Genomic DNA, 20,758 nt, shown 5'->3' with positions numbered 1-20,758 from the left:
AAAGGACTTATTACAGTATAAAGTTTGGATACCAGGGAGAGGGTATGATTAAACTCTTCTTTTCTCTGTCCTTTTTACCTCTACTAACCAACCTTTAGTTCTGGCTCCCCAAAACTGAAATATAGGGAGGGAGGACAGAAAATTCAGGCAGAAAATACTGGTATATTTATTTAATTGCTATCATTATAAATTGGCTGCCATCATCTGAAAGTTGCTTCTTATTTACACAGTATCTAGTAACTCAACAATACCTATTGAAATCTTCATTCTTCTAGTAGGCTCTGTTGGACAAGAGCTAGTGTCATCTTATTTAAGCTCTCTCTTGCATAAGGCACCAGAAACATCTGTGTAACCCTTTGACCCAGTAAACTTTTGAAGTGCAGATTTACTCAACCCAACCACCTTCTTATAGCCTCCTACTAAAGTAGTGATCCTGGAGTAGGCTGTCTCTCACCTTTCAGATTTTCCAGTTGGGAGGACTAGAACTCTCCATCCCTCTCCACACTCCAGGAGACACATGTTTAGAACTTTGCAGGAAGCTCCACTATAGCTCTTTCTCCTCTCTCCCTCTTTCTTTGCACCCCCCTCCCCCAAGAAAACAAAATATTTCCTTTTCTAATCTTTGATATTCTCTTTCCATGAATATATAATTATCTTGACACATAAAGGTTTTATATCTAGACTTTTCTCAGATATCATTTTAGAAGTTTCTACAATGCTCTTTGTCATCTTACTTTGATATCTGATTCCTCAAGGTTTTGAGGAAAATTTTCCAATTAGAGCAACAATATTTATTTACTTTTAAAATATTTTTATTTAATTATTTTATTACTTTATCATTTAGGTTTTCTTATTTTTATTTATTTATTTCTTATTTTAAAAACTATAACACTTCTTCATTTAGGGCTTCAGAAGTTACTATTTTAAATATTTGCAAAAGTAGTTGATGTGGTCAACAACTAAATTATATTTTTTTCTCCTGGTACGAATTCATTGCTCAGTTCAACATAAAATTGTTGTTTCAGCCCTTAATGTATCATGGGAGAATATCTTTGCACTATTTCAATGCCCATCACTTGGAAAACAATACATTGAATTACAATTTCATCTTATTTATGATAAATGAATGAAGATATTGTAAAGTTCTGTAAATCTTTCAAACTGTCTCAGAATATTTTAAAATTCAAAAATATTGAAGAGTTAGTAAAATGAGGAGAAATTTAATTTGATATGAGTGCTCTACTTCTTATACTAAATCACTGTGAATGATGAAAAATTAATTCTTACATTTTAATCAAGGACTGAGTTTATCAGCACAATTAGGAAGAAACTATATCCAAGACAATTATTCATATGCAGTGCATGAATCATAAGCTAACTTTTGTCCTCAAGATAGTAAAACAAGTACAAATTCTGTACTGATTGTATTTATTGAGAAGAAGTTTAATTTATGTTAACAAACATCACTCAAGATCAAGAAGACACTTAGAATTCCTCTTCCTATAGACCATTACATTCCTCTGTTATATATGCAATTGTAATTCTAAGATTGAGAATATACCAGGCAGGGATATAAGCACTAGAAGAATATGTTTTTTTGTCTTTTGTTTTTTTGGTTTGTGTTACTTAATGTATAGTAACACAAAAAGAAAGAATAGGCACTAATTTGACTTCTGACTGAGCAATTATGTTAATCAGTAGGAGTTACTTAAAGTGTTTCTAACTTTTAAAAGCTAGTGCAATATACAGTATCACATTAGTAAGCCAAATTAATATTAAATTAGTAGGGTTTTGATCTGGAATATGCCACAAGTTTCAAGGCTGAAGGTTTGGTCCCCAATGCAGGAATGTTCATAGGTGTTATTTTTTGGAATAGATTGGATCATGAGGGATTTGACCTTATCAGTGGATTAATGCATTGGTAGCTGAATGTACTACTGGGAGGTGGTGGAAACAGTTGGCAAGTGGACCATGGTTGAAGTATGTCACTAGAGGTATGCTCCTGAGGACTATATCCTTTCTCAAGATTCTTTTTCTCTCCTCCTCCTTGACTCTTTCTGCTATTGTGCACTCAAAAACTTTCCTCTGTTGTGCATTTCCATCATGATTTTCTGCCTCACCTTGGGACAAAGCAAGGCAGCTGGTTACCATAGAAGGAAACCTCTGAAATCATGTGCCAAAATTAATCTTCTCTCCTGGAATTTGTTCTTCTAAAGTACTTTTGTCACAACAGCAAAACATTGACCAACTCAATAATGTCTGAGTACAATTCTTCATAGGTCTCTCATATTCATGCAGGTCTCCTATAGAAAGCACTGGATGTTCTTAAGATTATGCTTTTAATTAATTATGTTTATGTGACAAACATCCTTGAAAAAGAATCAGACTGTCTCTTTCAAACAAAAGGAAGACATTATAACTGTTCAGTAAAATATAGAATATGAGAATTAGCAGAATACTTCTCCTATGAAGTCACTGAAATGGGAACTGATTCCATTATGCTGATATTATGTTGCTTTCCATGCTGTAAGGGATAACAAAGTTTATTTTCTGTGATGTAGGCATCACTTGTATTCTTTAAGCATTCATGAAACTTAATAATTATTGATAGGTGACATAAATTATCAAAAAGAGCACTGTGTAATAAGGAGAATGAGTTTTTGTCAAAAGTTTCTTGTAAGGTGGTTATACTAATATATGTTGGAGAGGAAATACCCTTATGCCATCTCTTTGAGTAAAAACTAATATGCTTTCTGTATTAGCTTTTCATTGCTGTTTTCCAAAACACCCAAGTAATCTACTTATAAGGAGGAAAGGTGTACTGTGGATCAGGATAGCAAAGGATTCTATTAGAGTTTGGATTTAAAATGTCCCCTAAAAATCTCACATTTTTAAAAAATGCAGCAATGTTCATAGGTGAAAAAAATGGATTTTGAGAGCTGTAACTTCATCAGTTGTTTAATTCAGTGATGGGTTAATGATTTGAATGGACTAATGGGTGATTACTGTCCACAAGTGGGATATGACCAGAAAGTCACTGGGGACATGTTCTTGAACTATATCTTTTTCCTGGTTCATTCTCTCTCTCTCTCTCTCTCTCTCTCTCTCTCTCTCTCTCTCTCTCTCTCTCTCTCCTACCCCCTCTTCTTTTCCACTGTTAAAATATGCTCAGCAGATTCCCCTAGTACAGCCTTATGTCATGATGTGGCTGCCTTATCTAAGGTCAAGAGCAACAGAGTCAGCCAACCATGGAATGAGACCTCTGAAACCATGAGCCTTTTCTTCCTCTGCATTGTTCTTGTCAGGTGTTTTGGTCATGGGAGTGAAAAGCTAACTGAAACACATAGTGACTAGGCTCTATCATTTGGGGGCCAGTGGTGAGACAGAATATCATGATAAGGAGCAGTATGTTGTCAACATAATGTCACAAATTCCATTGAACTTAAGCTGCTGAACCCATGAAGAACAGGAAGTAGAGAAAGAGGGAGGGACTAAGGTATCCAAATAACCTTTCAAGGGCATACTCTCAATGACCAACTCCTTCCTCTAGGCCCCAGCTCCTAAAGGTTTCACTATCTCCCATAGTGGCACACACTGGAGACTAAGGCTTAGCTCATGGTCTTTGTGAAATGTTTAAGATACAAGCAATAATGATTTCCTAATAAAAATTTCATATATTAGTTACATTGATTAAATGTCAAGAGCAATAAATTACGTTGTGCCTTATGAATAATGAAACATAGATAGATGGATGATAACTTCTTTGATACTGGTTTCTCTTTTTTCAGAGTCAGGAAACAGAAATTTTCTTATTTTTCACATGTATATGCTATGATTAAATTTTGCCAGTACATTCATATTTTAAGTATAAGTCTGAGTGGTATAACTGTGGCATATATTCATGAGTTCAATGATGTTAGAAGATGAAAACATTAAATTCAAAATCATTATCATTCAGTTCACTCAAGCATTTCCTATTTTTCATGTGAAACTTTCAGACTTTTTTGCTTTCCTAGGATTCTTATCAAAACATTCCATTGGGTTTTGTCTCTTCTCACCTGGTATAATATACACATTGTAGTTTCAAATGTTAGTCTACAAACAGTACTGTTTTCAAAAGAATTCAGCTAAGATTTTAGAGAAATGGTTTTTGAAACATGCACATGCATGCATACAAACACACCATATGGGTACGAGCACAAATAAAAAAAATAATTACTATGCATTTTCTGATGAATGCACTTAATTTGATGCCAATACAATTAATGAATGTGATATCACTTAGTGATACGGATTGAAAAATGTTTGCCTAAGTAAGTGCTTTCATGTGGCTGTTTATTACAGGATCTTGAATTAGAATTGAATTTTATCTCATCTTTTAAAGTAACTATCAGGAGGACACTTATAGATAAATGATTGAAAGGGAAGAAAATATTGAAAGATAATTAAATGTAGGAAGGAAGAATAGCAGGAAGAGCGGAAAAGAAAGAAGGAAGAAAAAGAAAAGGCAGTGCTCAAAATTTTTTCCAGGTTATTTTTGAAATGATGGTTTTAGTGATTCATATATCGATTTAAATATAGCTGAATTTCATTCAAAGTCCTGCCAATTCAGTTTAAAAAAATACATTGAATCTTTATGGTAGAGCTATTTTTAAACAACTACCATGCTAGAAGCAAGGCACAAGGTTTAAAGTACATAAAATAATTAGCATAAAATGGATATCAAATATTTGAGAACTTTATGTACTGTATGCTGTTATTATTTTGCTCAAATATCATTTCAAGCAATTTTCCTCTCAAATATATTGTTATTTTTCATATTTAAATTTAATTATTTCAAAGATGGCCTCAAATTAGAAGAGATTATACAATTCAAAAACATACTTAAGAATGAAATTGTACCCTCAAATTTCAGGGTTATCTAAAAAGGCTTTTAACAAAGAAGATAAATTTGCTACTTCTGGTATTTTGCTGCAGAAACAGCAGGTAGTAAAGATGATTTGATGAGAAGCAATGTCAACCTACTTGGCAGAAAAACGAATTTGAAAAAAAAATTTTGATTTAGGACACTTGAATTTTCAGCAAAGCTCTCAGGCAAGTGAGGCAGGAGTCAAGGGGATGCATAAGTTTTGGGAAAAATCAAGCAATATAAAAGTTTCCTTTCTCTGTGTTTCAAAAATAACATTTGAGCTTTCCATTTTCTTCAACTCAGGGAACTCTAACACTTGAATGGTAGTGGCGTAAAACAGTAGACAGAGTCTGATGATTGAGTTGTTTTTTTACTGAGTTTTTTTTTTTTTACTGCATCTTAAATGAACAAGATTAATTATGATATTAACAGCTCACACTTGGGATAGGGTTATAGCTAGTGAAATAGTGCTTGCCTAGCATGTGTAAGGCACTAGGTTCAATCCTCAGCATAAAATAAAAATAAATAATTAAAATAAAGGTATTGTGTCCATCTACAACTAAAAATATTTTATAAAAAGTTCACATTTTTGGAGTAAATTGCATAAAGAAGCTATTTTATAAACTTCTGAAAAAGCAACATGACAAAGATAGATTAATAAACTAAATATTGTACTATGAAAACTGTATTTTTAGAGTTAGTATAATTTCTAATATAATTTCCATTTTTGTTGAGTCCAAAGTTTATAAATATGGGTCCTTTCTAATATGAAGTGTTGAATCAGAAGAAACACCGAATGGACAAATTATTTTTGCAGTGCAATTATTCTATTATAGTATACTACCATACTTCTTCTGTTTGAATTATTTTTTTTTTAAATATTTATTTTTTAGTTCTCGGCGGACACAACATCTTTGTTGGTATGTGGTGCTGAGGATCGAACCCGGGCAGCACGCATGCCAGGCGAGCGCGCTACCGCTTGAGCCACATCCCCAGCCCCGAATTATTTTTTTAACCAATGCAAAACCAATATATACATATTATTATACACCAAGTGAAATTCTATCACTATCTTGAACTTGCCTTCCTGAACATATGAAAAAATACACACACACACACAAACACACACACACACACATATACACACATCTTTGGAATATTTGTTTATAGTAAATTCAGTGCATTTTCCCCTAGACATCTCATTTATTAGTGGCCTTTTTCCATCACACAAACCCTAGCAATACACACAACAATGAATCAATCCAATTATTTGCTCCTTTTCCCTATTTTCTTGGGATTTTTGCTGGAAAACAATCATACATTTCTTATTGGTTCCACCATCTTAAAATCTTTTATAAAGTTGCTTCCTTTAAGTTTGAGAATAAACCAGCACTTTTTTTCTTGTGCTAGACCACTTAGTTATATCTTCGTTAGCATTTCATTGAATCTATTATTACTGAAAGGCAAGTGACTCACCTGAGATGGAGATTCAACCACAAGATTTTATTGGGGTTTATTTGGGGATGCCCAAAGGGGAAGAAAAGGAGTGGCAGAGAGAAAGAGAGAGCAGAGGAAGAGAGCAGAGAGAAAGAGAAAGAGTAGAGAGAGGAGAGAAAGAGACAGAAGGCAGAGAGAAGAGAGCATGTGCTTATAAGTTTTGGCTTAAGAAGGGTTGCCTAGGAGGATGTGGCAGGTGATGACTGGCAGGATGACTCAGGATCAGTGAGCAGACACTGTGTCCTGCAGGGATTAGTTGAGAAAACGTTTGAATTTGGCGCTCTTCTTTGGCTTGGTGCCCTTTGGAGAGGAGGGGGTGGGATAAAGGATTCCATGATGTTCTCTGAGAAGGGGGAGTGTCCCACACACCCAACAATTACTGTCATGGTAACTTACTGTAATGGTTAACTGTAACTTCCTCAAATATTGTTCCAGATGTTTTATATTAGTGTTTCATTGTTATTATTGTTGAGATTGACATTTAAATTCATAGACTTTGAGTAAAGTAAATTATCTTTCCTATTTAACGTTGATGGACCTCATCTAAGCAGGAAAGTATTACACTAGAAGAATTTCTTTGTTTCTATATTTTTATCGTGTGTGCACACGCACACACACACACACACACACACAAACACCCTACTTCCTGTTCATTCTGTTCGTCTATAGTACCCTGACAAATGCAGATTTTGTTACATGGTTCTAAAAGAAACATACATTTAATTTTGACACTCTGAATTGATTCTGGAGTTTCTGGAATAAGCTTTCTAGTTTGCTTATATTTAAAGAAAATACTGATCCTGTGTGTGTAGTAAATATTGCTATGATAGTCCTGGGATAATGTGATACTGTCACTGTTGGATACTCCTAATCAAATCCTTATAAGGTACAAGGATCTAGGTCACCATATGTAAGATACTATAAATACTTTTGTTAAATTAATTATTATTACTAAAATTGTCTGCTTGCTTTAATGTCACTGAAAAAGGTAGGAAAGTAAAGGATGTGCTAAAAGATTTAATCCCAGGTGTCTTCTGTTGTCTGCAAAATATCCTTATTTCCTCTACCACAGAACTGTTTTTATTGAAAAACAACCTGGACTTCCATCCTGAGTGGTTGGATTACAATTCAAATTCAATTTCCAACCTTATAGTGTTGGCCATCAAAGTGGATGCAATGGTTGTGAAGGAGTGGGGTATAGTATGTTGGACTAGATGTGTGCAGGAAGACCCTGATGTACCTAGCGACATCAAGCCCCTACATTCTGATGAGTTGTCTTTGTCAGTAGAATCAGCCTATCCACCTCAACTGAGTAAATCAAACTCCATTTTCCAAGAAAAGTGTTATGGCCTTCCTTGAGGCCATGGCCTTGAGAGACCACTGAGGGTCCTTGGGACTCACTTTCACTGCCACTCTTTATTTTTGGTTCTATAACTAGAGTCAAGGCCCCAAAATTCCCTAAATATGAAGTATAGGATGGGACCATAAGATCTAAGAGCGCTAAAAGCAAAGAAACTACTCAATTTTTCTAATTCTTATAGCCAGAAATTTGGGGAATAAATGTGGAAATAGATAGTAAGGTTGTGGGATAATATGAAAAGAACATAAAGTTGGATTGAGCTGAATTTATGGACAAGAGCTCACTAAGAAAAATTCTGAATTTAGTGTTTCAGTTAGGGGAGTAGAAAGGATTTTTATATTTTGTTTCTTTGTTTGGCTGAAACATAAAGTAAAATATTCCCCATAGTAAATAAATTTCAATGAGTAAATGCCTTGGTTTACTGTGCTATACAGGTTCAGAGATTTACAGAGATTAAAATCTTAGATTAATTTTCTGTTAAGACCTACTCACTCATCCTGGGAGATCCAGACAACACACATTTGCTACCATTGTGAGAAATAAGTTTGTGAAGGGAGTGCCTGCATCCCAGTGATCAATATTTTCTGTAGAATGAAACTTGCAATAATGTACCTGCTGCCATAAACTAGGAAACTTGAATGCAAGAAGAATAATCAGATCTTTGAATGATGGAGGCCAAGTGACAGCACTCATTGTCCAAAAAGCAAATAGTACCTAGGTACTTATAAAGGACAGGAGTCAAAAGAGCCATCAGATTGTTATGAATCATGACATATTTAGGCATTGATAGGAAGATCATCTTGTTCCTATAAATGAAATAGATAGGAAGCCTATTAACTTATTCTTTTATCTCTATAATCAGAAAAGTTTAGGTCAAGTGAGTAGAAAACCTAACACATCACATAGTAATCACTGCCCCTCTCTAAATTCTCTACCTAAAGTAAGTTTAGAGATTCAGAACCTCTTGAATAAAGACATGGCAGGATCCCTTCAGGAAGGATCATACACATCCAAAAAATTCATTCTGCTAATCTTTCTCCCATCTTTCTCCAAAGGGATGAAGTCTTTCACCAGATTGACTGCACATTGGGGAGAAGGCAATAATAAAACCTTTTGGTGATTGCTATACACTAGCTCTGAACTAACACTAAGTTCAGAAGACCTAAAATGTCACTAATTAGTATAGGCTATGATTTTAAGGGGAAAAAAATGGGTCTTGACTCAAGTCTATTTCACAGTGATATCAGTGGATTCCAAAACCATCTTGTGGTTATTTCCCCAGGTGAAGAATGTATAACAGAAATAGATATATTCAATATCTGGCTTAATTCTCAAATGGTTTCTCTGAACTCTAGAATAAAAGCTATTATGGCAGAAAAAGCCAAGTGAAAGCCAACAGAATAGCTTCTACCTAGAAAAAACATTAAACCAAAAATAATACTGAACTCCTTAAGGAATGGCAGAGATTAGCAGCACCACCAAGGACTTGACACATCCAGTGGTAGCAATTCTCACCACATTCCCATGAAATTCTCCTTTTTGGCTTGTGAAGAAGACAGATGGGTCTTGGAGAATGACAATGGATTATCATAAACTCTAACAGGTGGTGACTCCAATTGTAACTGCTGTACCAGATGTGGTTTCATTGCTTGAACAAATTAGTGTATCCCCTGGTACCTGGTATGAAGCTATTTATATAGCAAATTCATTTTCTTCTATATCTGAGAGTAAATAACTCCATTAAGCCATTTGCTTCTGGCTGTCAGGGCCAGCAATACAAGTTCTCTTTTATCCTTCAGGATATATCAACTCTCCATTCCTATATAATAATTAAGTTCACAAGAAACTTGACTATCTTTTTTTGTAGGTATAACATTAGCCTATCACACTGATAAATTTTTATTGTTTAGATCTAATGAGCTTTAAGTAGCAACTGCTTCAGACTTATTGACAAAATATTTACTTATCAATGGGGTACATTATATACAAGAAAAAAACAAAAACACTGACAAAAACTCAAGGGCTTTAAATTGAAGTGGAGTTCCTAATAGCCTAATCATGTGAGGCATGTTGAAAGTCCTGCTAATATGAAAGACAAATTCTTATGTGTGGTCTCTCCTACAACCATAAAGTGGGCCTGTTTGGATATTGGAAGAAACATAGTCCTCATTTTTGGTTACTTTGGCCCATTTACCATGACCCCAAAAGCTGCTCATTTAGAGTGAGATCCAGAACAAATGAAGGCTCTGCAATGTGTCCAGGCTGCCATATGATTTCATTATACCACTTGAGCCATATTATTCAGCAGATGCATTGGTGGTAGAATTATCAGTGGCAGATAGGGATGCTGGCTGTCAATTCCCTGTTGGTGAACTGAAGCAAAAAAACCTTAATAATTTGGAACAAAACCCTACCTCCCTCTGTGAATACCTACTCTCTTGTTGAGAAACAGACTATGACTTGCGACTGAGCCTCAGTAAGGCTAAATACCTAGCCACGTGACACTAAGTTATCATGTGTCCTATGCAATCGTGAACATTGCACTATTTGACTCAGAAGTCCATTCAATTGTTAGGTACAATACTTCTGTGTAATCAAATGACAGTGGTATGTAGAGATTAGGCTTAAGCAGCAGTAAAGACACAAATAATTTACATGAAAATGTGTCTAAAATGCTCAGGGGCTCCACTCTTGGTAAATTATCATCTTTCTCCAAGACTATACCCATGACTTCATGGGGTGTTTCCTAAGGTCAGTTGGAAGAAGAAGTAAAGACTTGGGCCTGGTTTACAGATGGTTACCCATAATACACAGATGACCCTGATATTGAACAGCTATAGTGTTATAGTCTTTCTAGAGCACCACTGAAGGAGAGAAGTGAAGTTCAATCCTTCCAGGCACCAGACTTACAGGACAGAATCAGGTGTTTAATTTTGCTTAGAATTAGGAATTGCTGGACATGAAATAATTTATTGATTTGTTGACCATAGTCAATGGTCAGGTATGTGATTAGAAAAGGGATGTGATTATAAAATTGATCACAATCATATTTAGGGAAGAGTTTTATGGCTAGATGTTTCTGTACAAAGGAAAAAATGAAGCTGGGTGAGGTATCACTCACCTGGGTCCCAGAGGCTTGGGAGTGTGAGACAGGAGAACAGTGAATTCAAAGCCAGCCTCAGCAAAAAAGCAAGGCACTAAGCTATTCAGTGAGACCCTGTCTCTAAATAAAATACAAAATAAGACTGAGGATGTGACTCAGTGGTTGAGTGCTTCTGGGTTTATTCTTGGGTATTCCCAACCCTCCCCCCCTACCCCCCAAAAAAAAGAGAAAAAAGAAAAAAAAACATGAAGATATTTGTGTTGTGTGCAAATGTTCACAGAATGGGTTACATCAGCAAAGAAATATTGTAATACTCAATAGGATGATCAATTCTGTGGATACCAGTAAGCCTCTTTCTCCAGCCATTCCTGTTACATCCCTATGGGATCATAAAAAAAGTGGTGATGGCAGAAGAGATGGAGGTTCTGCATGGAATAACAATGTGGATGTCTACCCACGAAGGCTGAACTGGATACAGGCACTTGTTGAGGGCCCAATCTGACAGCAACAGAGATTAACAGTGAATGAACCCTTTACTGAATTGATTAGCTAGCTACCCTGTAGCAAGTTGGTTACACTTGACCACTACCATCATGGAAGAGTCAACTTTTGTTCTTATTGAATAGACACTTATAGTGGGTATAGATTTTTCCTTCCCATCATTTAATGTTTCTGCTCAAACTACCATCTGTGGACTTGTGGAATACCTTATCCATCATAAAGGTTTTCCATATTGTGTTGATTCTGACCATGGAAAACAATTCATAGTAAATAAAGTTTAGTAATAGGCACAAGCTCATGAAATTCACTGATTTATCATGTTCTTCACCAGCCTGATACAGCTGTTTATCATGTCAACTAGGCAGCAATACTTTGTAGTTTAGGCATGGTTCTCCAGGAGGCTGTATGTGCTCTGTGTCAGCTACAATGCACATTGCTATTATTATTCCCACAGTAATCAGTACTGAGCCAGGATTCACCACTTTTGAATTCCAGGTTGTAAACGGAAGTGGCACCACTATTCTGCACCATACTTTGACCCATTGGCAAAATATTGTTTCCTAACCCTCTAACCTCTGCTCTGCTGGCCTAAGGATCTTAATTTCAAAGGGAAGAATGCCTGCACCAGTGCAAAACATGATTTCATTGAACCACAAATTAAGGCTGGCCCCAGCCATTTAGGGGATCTTCATGCCTCTGAAACAAAATGCAAGAGAATTACTGTGGTGGCTGGGATGATCAATCTGAACTACTAAGGGGTAACAGGACTATTACTCTACAATGGAAGAAAGTATATGTAGAATATAGGGGATCCCTTAGAGCATCTCTTATTTTACCTTGCTTCTCTTGCACCTTAGAGAAAATCATTTTGGTAAAGGTCATTTCTGGCTCACTAATCACAAGATAAAATGAACTTGTTTCAGTAACTATTTTGTTTGACCTGTGGAGCTTGTCATTTTTGTTTTTTGTTATTCCTAAAACGTTTTTCTTGTTTTGTCTTCCATGATACTATCTTATCCTTCTCTTTTACTTCCTACGAATGACAGCAGAACCTTCACCTGATTTACAATTAAAATTTAGGATTCTCTTGCCTGTGTATTTTTTCCTAGATCATATTACATACTTGTGTGATTTTTTTCCACTCATATGTACACAAGATATTTTTAACGAATTCTAGATTAATGAATTCAAGTATCTGTAATAAACTTTACCTGGTTATTTTCAAGTAATTAAGAAATAAAATGTCTAACACTATTTTTTTTCATATTCTCATCCCAAATCTTTACAAGATACTAATAAAAAATAAGTCAAACATCTGTGTCATGTTTTTACTTCTCTTTAAAGTCTATATGCAATTATCCACTAATTTCTGAAGATTTTGCCTCTAACAGTGTTCCTCTAATCTGCCTCATCCTTTATATGTCCATGGTGAATAGAAGTTGACATTTTTTAATTTTCTCCCATCTCTTAGATCTTCAACTCTAATATCACATTTTCCCCATTACTTCCTATACAAAGCTCACTGTGCCCTTTTCCTTCCTTCCTTCAAATGTCCCCTATCTCCATCTCAGTTTCTCTGTCTTTGATGCATCTTTTATTTATTAACTTATTTTAATGTTTATTGGTGCATTATCATCATATACAATAGTGGAATTCTTTTTTTATGCCATATATGTACACATGTATAACAATATGATAATCACATTCCTAGTATTTTCCCTTTCTCTCCTCACCTCCCACCTCCTCCAATTGCTTTACTCTACTAATCTCTCTTCTGTTATTATTATTTTAATCAGTGTAATATATATATATATATATATATATATATATGTATATATAATATTCATAATGGTATAATCATACATGGATATAGAATAATTTATAGATTTTGTTCCTAAGTAATTACCCATAATCTCCCACCATCCTCCACTTTGTTTACCCTTCTCTATTAGTCTATTAGTCTACCTTGTACTTTTGTGAGATTCCCTTTGTATTCCTCTTTTCTCTCTCTAGCTTCCACATAAAAGAAAAAAATATTTGACCCTTGACTTTATGAGTCTGGAATATGTCACTTGGTATGGTGTTCTCTAGTTCTATCCATTTATCAGCATGTTATAATTTATTTATCTCATTATTCATGGCTGAGTAAAACTCCTTTTTGCATATATACCACATTTTTTTATTCATCCATCCATTGACAGACATCTAGGCTTGTTCCTTAACTTTGCTATTGTGAATTGTTTTTTTGTTTTTTTTTTTAATTTAAATAAAGAGAGAGTGAGAGAGGGGAGAGAGAGAGAGAGAGAGAGAGAGAGAGAGAGAATTTTTTAATATTTATTTTTTAGTTCTCTGCGGACACAACATCTTTGTTGGTATGTGGTGCTGAGGATCGAACCCGGGCCGCACGCATGCCAGGCGAGCGTGCTACCGCTTGAGCCACATCCCCAGCCCCTATTGTGAATTGTTTTGCTATAAACTTTGGAATTCTTGTTTTCACTATAGTATGTTGATTTTAGTTCTTTTGGATAAATACCAAGCGGTGGGATTGCCATACCATATGGCAGGTCAATTCCTAATTTTTGGAGAAATCGCCATACTATTTTCCAAAATAACTTGAAGTCCCACGAAATATGTAGAAATACAACATTTTCCCCACATCCTCCCCAGAAAATCTTATTATCTGCATAATACCCATCAAAATACCAGTGACATTCTTCAAAAAACTAGGAACAAAAAAAAAAGCAGGCCAAAAATTCTTATGAAAGAATAAAGGACTGAGAATATCCAAAGCAATACAGAGCAAGAGTGCTGCTGGTGGCATCGCATTACCCAATCTCAATAAATACTACAGAACTATAGTAACAAAACCAGTGTGGTCTTGACACTAAAACAGACATGAAGACCAACAGGATAGAATAAAAGACACAAAGACAACCCCACATAGATACAGTCATCTGACACTTGGCAAATTTCTAAAAACATGCACTGGGAAAAAAAAAAATATCGCCTTTTAAGAAATGGTGCTGGAAAATGTTCCTTTGTATGAAGAAGAAGGAAATTACATTTCTTTCGATCAACCTGAAAAAAGAAAAGCAATTCAAAGTGGATCAAAGACCTAGGAATTAGACCAAAACAACTGCGACTATGAGAAGAAATCATAGGATCAACACTGCAACATATTGGCAGAGGCACAAATTACCTTATTAAGACTACTAAGGCTTAAGAAATAAACTTAAGGATCGATAAGTGGGATGATGTCAAATTAAAAAGCTTCTGCACAGCAACAAAGTAAATTTAGAAAGTGAAGAAAAAGGCTACAGATAGGAAGAAAATCTTTGCTAGCTACTCTTCTGACAGAGGATTTATATCCAGAGTTTATGAAGAACATAAAAAAAAATAACTCAATCAATAAAAGGACAAATGATATAAGCAGACACTTCCCTAAAGAAAAAATACAAATGGTCAACAAATACACAGGAAAAATATTCATCATCCTTAGCAATCAGGAAAATGCAAATCAAAACTACTCTGAAACTTTATCTCAGGGTTTTTAAAAACTTTACTCCATACAACCTCTTCTGGAAATGTCAGTCAAATCATTTTTCCAGACTCATCTCAGGTGCTTCCTCATCTCAGGTGAAAACTTTCTTGAAATCCGACATTTCCTGATACAGTTACAGAGCATCCAGTGTCCCTCCAGTCCCACAATTTGTCTCCACTATAGTGCTTTTGGCATAGTACTGAAGTTATTGTTCACCTTTGGGAAGTATAGAGAATTATATACCCTGATATTGTCGGGTGCAATGGAGCAAAATAGAGACTACCCAGCTTTAAATTTTAACTTCAGAATTTACTGGGTGTTGGACAATGGGTAGATTACTTAGCTTTCTGCACCTCAGTTTTCTCATATGTACTTTTCCTTATAATGCTGTTATAAAAGGATACATAAATTTACGTTCGTGAAGCAATTAGATGGTGCCCAAAGGAATCACTCAGTAAAGTTTACCTATTATATTTTAATGTAGGGGACTTCATATTTACTTTTAACCTCACCAGGCTTAATGTGTATCAGGGTTTAATGCATGCTGAATCAAAATATATTCAATAAGTAGAGGCCACTGAAACTAGGGACTGTATGTTTCATTTTTATATTTTTGCCATTTTAAACAATTTAAATTTAAGTGTTGCTTCTAACTGTAATTCATCTGTAATGACAACTTGGCTTTCAGAATTACTCTTAGAGGAAACAAGGGTCAGTATTGTCTTGATATATTGCCTTGAGGCTCTGACAAAACTTGGAAATACACAGACATAGGCATGCAATTGTCTGCATTGGAGTAAGCAACCAAATTATCATTAATTTGTGTATGTATACATGCATGTACATAATTATGTGGATATTTGTGATGCAGGCTTTTTTCTTTGTCTTTAGTTTTAGCAACTAGCAATACCTAATATGTAATTTTTTTAAAGTAAATTAATTTCTGTCTCACTTGACTACATAGAAACTCACACCCAGGTTATTTTAGTAAATACAAAACATGTATTTTGAGAAATAATTGGGTTCAATTTAACATACTGTTATGATTTTTTGTATGAAAAGTAAAGGAGCATTCATTCATACAAAAGGATATCAATGTTAACATCTGCTTCTTTAAATACAATTTTTAACAAGGCTAATGGCCACTGAGCCACACACTGTTCTTTCTACGAATTTCTACATCGGATCATTCTTTCATATTTTGATACTTGGAAATAATTTTTCTCTAAATGAATGGAGTCTCCAATAGTAGATACTAAGCCTTCTTTTAAAAAGAAAAAGAAAGTTAAATTGGAGGCACAATGATAGTAGTCAGTAGACCATTGTGGTGGGCAATTTTGCATTTGCCTTTTTCCTTAGCCCTGAATTCTATATAGTTGGCAATAATCTGCCTTTCTGTGTGCTATCTCAAAGCCTTTATAGAATGAGCAGAAATATAAATACATTTGTATATTGTTTACATACATATATAAAATATGTTGAATTGGCCTCCATGCTATCATATTTTATTCCCCAAATTAGAAGTATCAACACAGAGTTAATTAAACTTTAATTAGTTTCCTTGAGGAAAGAAAATGTTGGCAACTGACATTTCATTTAGATTAGAAGTGTATTTTTGCTGAAAAAGGGGGTTTTATTACACATTACCAATTTACAGCCATATACCTGTAGAAATAACACTCTATTATTGTAGTAATAGGTTAGATTTTGAATCTACTCCTTTTAATACAATCTACAAATGTTAACTTGTCTTCTAAGTGAACCAAATAAATTTCACACCATAAAATTATAATGGTGGAATTCCAGAATACCAAATAAGAACTTGGACAGTTAACCTAACGTTTCCAATACAACTTAAGATCATTGGTAGGTAAAAAACTATTCTACCTTGAAAAAAAAACAAAGTGTCATTAATTTGTTAAAATGTTGACTTTATTATCTCTAATTCTTGTGACTAAAGTCTGTGAGTCTGATCTAATTAAAAATAGAGAGTACCTTCTCTACAGGCATTTTCCAGGAATTTCAATGTGATATATATCATCTATCATAAGCAGAGCTTAGAAAAAATGGTTTGGAGCTCTGCCTTGCATTCATTTGTACTGGGTTTCAAACCTCCATCTTTATTTTGAGTTAAATAAAAAAAAAGCAAGTGCACCAAAAGTACATGAAATTATCTAAACACGTCTTAATGGTTTTTACATCATATGGTCCTATTGCAGAATTGTATAAGCAGAAGTTTTCAGCAATTACCTCAGAGACATCAGAACTTTGTAGTACCTTCTCCAAACTACCTAAGACCCTTCTTTTCCTATGGTTCTAGTGGGTAGCTGTTATATTAGAAGGACATCTTTAAATTGGAACTCTTTGGGCCTCACTGTTTTTCTAACCATTTGGACTCACTATGATCTTCTGCTTAACCCACGGTTTCAAATCCAGGGATTGCATTTAGAAGGTCATCCCAGGGCTACAAACCCAGACTCAGAATTCTAGTAGGCAGCTGTCAAGGAGATAGCTGAACAATGCCATGGTATCTACTGTTACTATTGTTCTTTTGTAAGATTATTTGAAACTAAATACCCAGAATGGATCTTACATGGCAAGCTGAGGGACTCAACTTTTATATATAGATAAATGTCCAGTAAAAAACAAAAGCAAACCGAATTATTTTGGGACCCATACAACTGTGTGGTAATCCTGAGTATATGTTCATTTTCAGCAATTTCTACTGGAACTTATTTTTCACTCCGTTACTCAGTAAAATTTAAATACATTTCCAAAGGGCAAATTTTAAACAAAATAATACAAAGAATGTAGAGCATGAACAGATATGCTACTTTTACCCAAATTTTGGAATCACAAGTCCAATCATGCTTCTCTATAGCTTAAATTTTCAGAAAACTCACAGGATTTAATGTTCAAGAGACATGACCTTCTAAACCATGTCCAAATAGCCTTCCTACCATTGTTTTCCATTTCTGTCTTTGCATTTATTTTGCTTATTTTGCTCTCTCCTCAAGAGAGTTAATCTGATTTCATTAAAGTTCATGACAAAATCATTTAGAAAATTTAAAAGAAATTTCACAAAATCAAAATAAAATAAAATATTCATTTTTCTGGAAAAATGTCTTTTTAAAAAATATTTATATTTTAGTTGTAGTTGGACACAATACCTTTATTTTATTTATTCATTATTATGTGGTGCTGAAGATGGAACTCAGAGTCTCACACAGGCTAGGTGAGTGCTCTATCACTGAGACACAACCCCAGCCCTGGAAAAATTACTTTTTGATAGTGTGGATAAATTTTATCTCTATCTTAGACATAAGGAAAAATTTTAATAAAAGGAAAACAATTATCAAAACAAGCATGCTGAAACTATTATGATTGACTATTTTTTAAAAATCTCTAAGCTTGTAATATGGTTTCAAAATTGTATGCTAGTTTCAGTATCAAATGGTGCGCATTTCTGATCCAGTATTTATGCCTTTGACCATAAGTAACTTTAAAATAACTTGCAAAACATAACAAAGAGAAATTGTTTATAAATATAAGTAGGTCAAAACAGACAGGTTTTTAGAACTACAATCCTGATGGTGTTTCAAGTTTTAAATAAAAAGGGAAGGAATTAATCCTGCTCATTCAAGAACTTCAATATCAATTTAAGATATTATGCCTGGAGATTTTTCTTTTTGTCTCTGACTTGACTAGTGAACAATTTCAGACTGGCTGCAAACCATATGTGCTAAGGCTTTTTATGATATTTACATATTTTAACTTCGTTTCTTCTACAAAGAATGACAAAAATGGAAGCAAAATAAATAAACATGGAATGTATTCCAAATACACACACACATTTATTATTTTCATTAAAATAATCAGGGGGAATTAAAATAAAGAGGGGTTAAATGATATTCCAAAGCTTACCCAGGCCATGAGTCAGGAAGAGAAATCTTGGTTTGTAAGTCCAGTGGTCTAGTCACTGGTTTGTTCACTTCCTGTGCAAAACATCCATACACAATACACAATTCATATTCCCCCTTCCTATCAAGTGGTTGTCAAAAGAAACACGCCATTACCTTTCCCACATATTGAGGTTCGGAGCCCATGTATTCCTCCAGCACAAAAAATTGATTCCATACCCAACCACGTTTAACTCGTTGGAAATGTGATCGTTGCCCTGGCAGATGGATAACATTTTCTCTTGGTTCTGAGCCTAAAGTCTGTTGTGGCTGTGGTTGAAGTGGTGTTAGGAGACCTCCATCAAACAGGATCCAGAGAAGCAGGGATAAACAGTTCCTTGTAAGCATTGGCAAAGGCTTTCCTATAGCAGAGTACTAAAAACTCCAGTGCTTAATAGAGAATTCTGGAATCCAGGATTGAGGTGCCTGTGGTCTTCACCACTTAGATTTCTGTTTTATTGCAGAAATGATAATCCAGGCATTAATCCTTTTGAAGCTTCTGCTTTATTATATTCCATCTAAGGGGACCTATGAAATAGAGCAACAAAGATACATTAAATTAATAAGACTTCATAATGATATCATCAAAATTGTCATTGTATCTACCAACATTTAAAGAAACAAAAAGGAAAAACTTTGAAGTACTATCTTGGGAAATATTCAGGGCTATTCAAACTGTTATAAGTTGAATAAATTATATAAAATTTTCCAGACTTGAAAAGTTATCAATTAAAATAAAACAAGATGAATTACTTCAAACAATAATATATTTAAATTTAATTATCATTTAATGGAAAGAACACAGATAACTGTTTAAAAGTGAACAATAAGAATATGATTTTGCAACTTCAGCACTACTGACATTTGGAGGTGGATCAACCTTTGTTTCTTGGAGCCCCTTTATACAATTTAAAGGTTTTAGAAGCACCTCTTTATCTACTCTAAAGATGACAGTATAACTTATCTCATTCCCAGTTATGACAAACAAAAATATCGGCAAAGTTTGAAAAACTTTTCCTGACAGAAGAAAAATAGATCAAGATGGAGAAGCAAAGATTTGAAGAAGGAAAAACAAACAAGCAAAAACCCCCAAACTATTAAAGTATAAAGATTCCTAAAGTAAGAGAACTGAAAGAAAATAATTACAAATGTAAAATAAATAAAAAATATCTCACTAAACTGTAAATGATTGATAAATTCATATTGTTATAAGAATTTTTAAACTTTAAGTAGAAAACGTGCTTCACCAGATTCACTGTACTAGAAACATTGAATGTTTGGGAATAATTTTGTAGATAGGGTTCAGTGTAGAGCAAATGTGAATCCCTATGGCCAGTGGCAGGGGATATCCATTCTGGATTTAGGTATAATGAGATTTGAACTTTCCTTTATAATAATCTGTTGTTTTTTTTTTTTGTTTTGTTTTGTTTTACTTTTGCCTAATGTTCAGTGACTAAAGACATTATATGTTAGTTTAAAGAAAATAGACAGGGACTTTAGATAGTCCCTCTAAAATCATAAACAGAAAACATCCAGCCAAATAAATAATTATTAGCAAATTATGCCAATAATATGAAAAAGGCAACCCAAATATCCTGACAACTTAGGTGAATAAAGTCATTCTCTAGGTGACAATTTCACTGAAAGCTACAATAGGACCATTCCTGTGTTTTATGAGCAGGTATGTGGAAAATGGTGTTGTACCAGGGAGGATTTATAGCATTAGGGGCACAAGGCCCAGAGCCTATGAGGGTTTCAAGAGCCAAAAATGTTACAGGCCAGAAAATATACATAATACTTTCAAAAGAAGAGAACTGAAACCAAAGTCAATAATGGATTGATTAAACATCTATAAAACATGGAAATTTTTGTCAACCAATCATTTTTA

The 20,758-nt window shown here is 34.3% G+C and overlaps 1 protein-coding gene across 2 annotated transcripts in view; it reads right to left on the bottom strand.

Annotated features, from left to right (window-relative positions):
- Nucleotides 1-19,218, bottom strand: part of Cdh12 (cadherin 12) — a 280,591-nt gene extending 261,373 nt beyond the window's left edge. For both annotated transcript variants that reach the window (XM_026393630.2, XM_026393631.2), the window contains exon 1: nt 18,988-19,218. In XM_026393630.2, coding sequence (XP_026249415.1) covers nt 18,988-19,218 — 231 coding nt within the window. The remainder of the gene's footprint in view (nt 1-18,987) is intronic.
- Nucleotides 19,219-20,758: the final 1,540 nt, after the last annotated feature.

The sequence above is a fragment of the Urocitellus parryii genome, chromosome 1 (assembly GCF_045843805.1).
Source record: "Urocitellus parryii isolate mUroPar1 chromosome 1, mUroPar1.hap1, whole genome shotgun sequence".
In the NCBI taxonomy this organism is placed as follows: domain Eukaryota; kingdom Metazoa; phylum Chordata; class Mammalia; order Rodentia; family Sciuridae; genus Urocitellus; species Urocitellus parryii.
Note: the sequence above shows the minus strand (reverse complement) of the source record. Positions and strands in the feature narration are given on the sequence as shown.